Source organism: Centruroides sculpturatus, unplaced genomic scaffold, assembly GCF_000671375.1.
Source record: "Centruroides sculpturatus isolate CEXI.00-Female unplaced genomic scaffold, Cexi_2.0 scaffold869, whole genome shotgun sequence".
NCBI lineage: Eukaryota > Metazoa > Arthropoda > Arachnida > Scorpiones > Buthidae > Centruroides > Centruroides sculpturatus.
The window spans coordinates 333700-339701 of NW_019385031.1; the positions used below are offsets into that span (position 1 = coordinate 333700).

The 6002-nt window shown below is 47.4% G+C and overlaps 1 protein-coding gene across 1 annotated transcript; it reads left to right on the forward strand.

The window, feature by feature from the left end:
- Positions 1–2020: 2020 nt before the first annotated feature.
- Positions 2021–5581, forward strand: LOC111633668. Its single transcript, XM_023378276.1, has one exon. It carries the CDS (start codon positions 2021–2023, stop codon positions 5579–5581), a length of 3561 nt encoding a protein of 1186 aa, XP_023234044.1.
- The last annotated feature ends 421 nt before the right edge of the window (positions 5582–6002 follow it).

Below are 6002 nucleotides of genomic sequence, written 5' to 3' on the forward strand. Positions count from 1 at the left end.
TAAAAATGTAACATGTTGCAAAAGTCGAAATTACATATATTTATTATAATTGTTTTCCCATAGGCTTCTGTCATTAGACTTTCTTGGCTTTTTCGGGAAACATAACAAGAAAAAGTATTGAAATCGTGTCTACTTTGACCATCTGAGATTTTATTTGCAAATCTCCACGTTTTGAGAAATCGTGAATCCAAAGAAGTAAAAAAAAAAACGGCAAAAAAAAATTCTGTGGATTTCTGTGTGTTGGCGTCTATTTCGTTTTATATCTCAGCATGGGGTAAATATTAAGAAACGAAATTTGGCATGGTAACCTATATATAAGAAATATTGATGGTATTAAATTTTGAGGATTAAAGGTCGAGGGGATGAGAAAATAGAGGAACTCATGTGTCATATCTCCAGAGGGATGGGACTTAATGATTTTACTCGTTATTATCATTTACAATTTTTTAAACCTCATCACTGCCCTTAAAATTAAGCTTTTGCCATTTAATAATAATTAACTACATTAAATTTTTTTACAACAAAATCTCATAACAGATGGCGCCATACACTATTTTGCTTATTATGATTAATAATATGAAAGCAAAAATTATTTTACAAGTAAAATCTCAAAAGAACCGGAAAAGTTAAGCAACTTGTTGTTGAATTTTTTAACCAAAGGTCAGTTTCCAAACCTGGCACCATCATTTTCCACCAAACCACAAACTTGTACCTCCAAAAAACGTAGTGACCAGTACTGCACGACTTTCTCTTATATAAATACTATTTATTTTACATATAAATAAATATATATCGCATTATAATATTTTTGTTCAGTAGTTATCATGAGATTAATTAAGAAAAGGATTTATATAAATTAAAAAATTTACTGTATTACAAAAGAGAGTATGATACTGTGTAGATGATCAAAATATAATAATTTTTATGTGATAATATGATAAATAAAGTGCTTCATATTTCATAAAATATTTTATCATCGAACCTAGATTAATTTACATTAAAATATATACAGTATATATATTATTAGATCAAGGCGTATTTGAAATTCTGACAGCGTGGTAACGTAATACTTCGCAAGAAAGAATATGATTGAATACTGCTCTATAGATTATCGAGTTTCGAGTTGGCTGTGTAACTTTACCAATTCAAATTTGAATGTGACAATATGCTTATCTATAAATTCACGTGCATGAAAAGAATTTCTTATTTTTGTCTTTTTTTTACTTTTTATTGATTTATAAAATATCTATCTCAAGTATTTTCGTTGTAACTAGTCACTATAAATGACTTTTATCGCGTTAATAACACGTGAAATTAATTAATGAAAATTGTTTGATTACTATTTTCAATTTAATTTTTTAAATATATGTTTTTTATACGATTTTTGTTAGCTTGCCATTTCTTTTTTTATTATTAAATAAAATGGGAGAAATAAACTAACTCGACAGCTTGATTAATACTATTCCGGCTGTTATATATAACAGAGGGAAAGTATGGCGATCCGGCAAAGAATGGCCCCCCTTCAGATTTTTACATTTTTGGACTCGGGAAACCTTGAAACGTAGAGAAATGCATAAAATTTGGTTTTTTTTTTTCCTGCATGTATGAATGTTAATGTGTGTGTGTGTGCGCGTGTGGAGAAACGATTTTGTTCATCCTGTTTGAAGTGTAATAGATCCAGCCTCATCTCGACGACTTTAGGATTCCGAGCCGAATGCTCCCCGACGAGTCGGTAAGTAGTTTTTAGTACTTCTCTCTGTCCTATCCCTCTTCCTACTTCCGCTGGAAGGGCGGCCTGCACTGTTTAAACGCACAGTGTATTCGCTGCCTGACCAGCAACCACTTTCCTGTCGCGGCGTGACCACTTGTCACGACGCAACGTATACTTCTTCTGCTTCCCAGGCTTGCCTGAGTAGTAGATCTCTCTCCTCTTCCCCGCCCCTCCTTGGTCGGCTGCTTCGGCACCCCAGGGGGCATTTCCACTCTATTTCACCTTCCTTCCATACTGCACATTTGGTCTATGGCCTCCACCGGCGACTGTACGGAAGTCACCCTTCTTGTGCCTTTGCGCCCTCCGTACCACTGCCCACCATGTATGCCATATTATCGAGATTACGTCGACCACGGCGGCCTAGCCCGGCACCTCCGCCGCGGCCACAGAGGCAAATTGAACTTTGAATGTCGTGCTTGCGATAAACGCTCCGACAAGCTCAAAGAAATAAAGCTTCACCAGTCTAAGTCCACAAGCTGCTCCAGCCAGATACCGACCATCTCGCCTAACAGCACCAGGGACCCAAAGCAACGCCAACGTGTACCCGTCGACCCTACCAGGCTACGACCCTACCGGTCAACACGCAGACGGAATGCAGCCTGCCCAGCCCCCCAGGACAGCAGCTGCATCGACGCCGACCACAGTCCGCCTCTGTCGCCAACCAACAACCAAGTAGCCAACCCTACTCCTGGTCAATCCAGCTCCCTGGCGTGCCCTGACGACACATCTGTCACCCCTCGTGACACCGGCAGCGACATCACTCCACCGCTCATCAGACGTCCTCGCCGCCGCCGCCATCGTCGCCCTTCCACACAAGTTCCTGCTGCTGTTACAGGCTCCGGTACCCCTCCTGGCACCAACACCACCACCAATGCCAGCCCTACTGTCGACGCCACTCCTTCAAACGAGCCAGCCACCCAACCGCCGGCCGCTGTCGACCCCATATGCCAGCCAGTCACTACCACCTACTCTGACAACCAGCCCGCCACAATGGCCGCCTCTCCAGATGCCAGCCAACCTGCCGCCAGCACCACTGCCAGCCCCCCACAGTGGGTCACCGCCTGGTGCGAGCGTTTTGACTGTGCCATCGACGAAGACATGCTGGAAGTCATGGTGAATGACCTCACCTACCTGGCCCAACGCATGTCCCCTCGACAGCCAACACAAACCAACAACTACCAACGTCAACCTCGTCATCCTACTGGCCAGCGCAACAATGCCAACAGGCCCCGCAGGTACAACGCCGCCGAAGCAAGCAGAGTCCAGCGGCTCTACCGTGCCAATAAAAGAAAGGCCTTTGAAGAAATCACAAGAGGCACCAGCAGATTCTGCCAGATCGGTAAGTCCGCTCTCACTGATCACTTTAATGCCATTAACAGCCAACCTTCCGGGGACTCGGGACCCACCAGTGACCAGCTGCCACCACCCCTCCAACCAACGAGCGACGACCCCCTCAACTGCACCTTCACCCCTGTTGAGGTCTCGTCTAAACTCGCCAAATGCCACAACACAGCGCCGGGCCCTGATGGCGTCCGCTACTACACCTGGAGACGTCTCGACCCTCAGGGCCACATCCTTGCATTGCTGTTTAACGCTGTCCACCGCATTGGAGCCATCCCATCGGCATGGAGAACCTCGACCACAATCCTCCTCCACAAGAAGGGCAGTCACGACGACGTCCGCAACTGGCGTCCTATCGCTTTAGCAAACACCCTTGGTAAGATCTACGCCGCCTGCATCGCTAATCGCCTCCTGCGCTGGTGTGAAGAGAATAACACCATTTCCACCGCGCAGAAAGGCTTTATGCGATTTGAGGGCTGTTCCGAGCACACATTTGTGCTCCAATCCATCATTCAGGACGCCCGGCGTAGAAACAAAGAGTGCCACGTGGCGTGGTTGGACCTTGCCAATGCCTTTGGCTCGGTCCCACACTCCACCATCCTCTCCTGCCTAAAGTGGTGTGTCCTCGGCCCGCAGTCCATCTACCGTATCCAGCAACTCCTATCTGGCTGCCATACCCACATCTGTTCCTGTACCGGACTTACGGACCCCATTCCCATCCTTGCAGGGGTCAAACAGGGCTGCCCCCTCAGCCCTATTCTTTTTAACATCGTCGTGGAGCCAGCCCTCCGTCTGCTGTCCGGCCTACAAGTTGGATATTCCCTACATGGCAACTCTGTCTCGGCACTTGCCTATGCCGATGATATAACCATCGCCGGCGCCACAAGATCCGGACTACAATCACAACTGGACCTACTGTCTTCCTGGGCCCAACATAGTGGCCTCTCCTTCAACGCCACTAAATGTGCCACCTTGTCTGTAGCAAACAAATATCACTGCTCTAACAGCTCCTCCAGCTTCAAAATACAAGAAGCCTGCATCCCGCAGCTCAAAAAGGAAGACCACTACTCCCATCTCGGTATACCAACTGGTTTTACCGTAGGCACAACAGCTGAATCAGTTATAGATGGCATCCACAAGGACCTCAGACTCGTGGACACCTCATGCCTCGCCCCGTGGCAGAAGATTGACTGTGTCAATACCTTCCTACTGCCACGATTAACATTCCATCTCACCCTGGGCAACACACCAAAAAAACGCCTCAACGACCTGGATAAAACAGTTAAACGCTGCATCAAACGCTGGATGCACCTGCCTCAACGCGCCTCACCTGAAATCATCTACATGCCCAACTGTCAAGGCGGGGCCAACGTAACACCGTGCGGCATCCTCGCCGACATTGCACAGGTGAGTCACGCCACTAACCTTTTCTTATCCAGAGACCCCACCATCTCCAACCTTGCCACCAAGACGCTCGAGAAAGTCGTGGAGAAGCACATAAGACGGAAACCCACCGGCCAAGACCTATGCACATACCTCACCGGGTCCATGGAGAACGAGTTTGGGAGCGACCCATACGACGTCCCCTCCCTCTGGACCCGCCTAAGAATGGCAACACGAAGACTGAGAAACCGGATCGATCTCAACTGGCATCCAAATGAAGATGGTACCCTCACCCCCTCTATTGATGGTAAGCCTATCAACAAACCAACGGCATTCAGCATCATCTCAACGGCCGTCAAGACCACCTTCCTCGGCTCCCTCCTTCGAAAGCCCGACCAGGGAAAGGTCTTCAAGCTTACCGCTACCAACAAAGACAGCAACCACTTCTTGCACGATGGAAACTACATCAGATTCGCTGATTGGCGATTCATCCATCGTGCGAGACTTAGTGTCGTCCCTCTCCGTGGCCTTCGTCGCTTCGGAAACACCACCCAACGATGCCGTAGATGTCAGCGCCACCGTGAGACACTTGCCCACGTGATCAACCACTGCCCGCCAAACCTCAGCCAGATCACGAAGCGGCATAACGCGATCCTCAACAGACTTATCAACGCCATCGACCGTAGAAACCTAAGGATCTACACGAATCAACAGATTCCCGACTTCCACAGCACGTGCCGTCCAGACCTGGTGGTAATAAACAACAACCCTAAAACAGCGACTATCGTCGATATTGCCACCCCATTCGAAAACGACGAGGACGCTTTCAACCGTGCCAGAGAAGAAAAGATCCGCAAATACAACGACCTCGCAGCCCACTACAGACACAAGGGCTACGACACTTACATCGACGCCTTCATTGTCGGGGCCTTGGGGGGCTACGACGCCGCCAATGAAGGTGTCATTCAGCGATTAGGCATCTCCCGGAACTATGCCAAACTTATGAGACGCCTAATGGTAAGCGACTGCGTAAAGGCCAGCAGAGACATTTATACCAATCATCTTGGCCCTCGCTACCAGAACTGAACTGCAATCTACAAACTCTACTTCGTCCGCTGTATTGTAAATCGTCGGCTCTATGCCCATGTAAACGCGTACTCCGATCTACTCTGTAAATTTGACAGGCTACGAGCCCATGGAACGCGACCAAATCCATTGTAATATAGCAGGCTATGTGCCCATGGACCGCGTCAGGGGCTCTGCCCCACTTACATACCTACCTTTTACCCACTTATACTCTCACTTGCCGGCCAAATGTGCCCATGTTAATACTCACTACCTAACCGGTATTTATCTTGTAAATATTTTATTGATATCAATAAATGGTTTTTAGCTCTGTGAGATATGCAGTGGGTCACTGGTTAAGTCTGCCAATTGACCACTTACTCTGCACAGGCTGGTAAAACCCGATCTCGGGGTCTGTTGGATGGCTAGGAGGGCAAATTCG

Bases quoted from the DNA above. Each gene is read 5' to 3' on its own strand.
- LOC111633668 (XM_023378276.1), top strand. From the start codon at position 2,021: ATGGCCTCCACCGGCGACTGTACGGAAGTCACCCTTCTTGTGCCTTTG.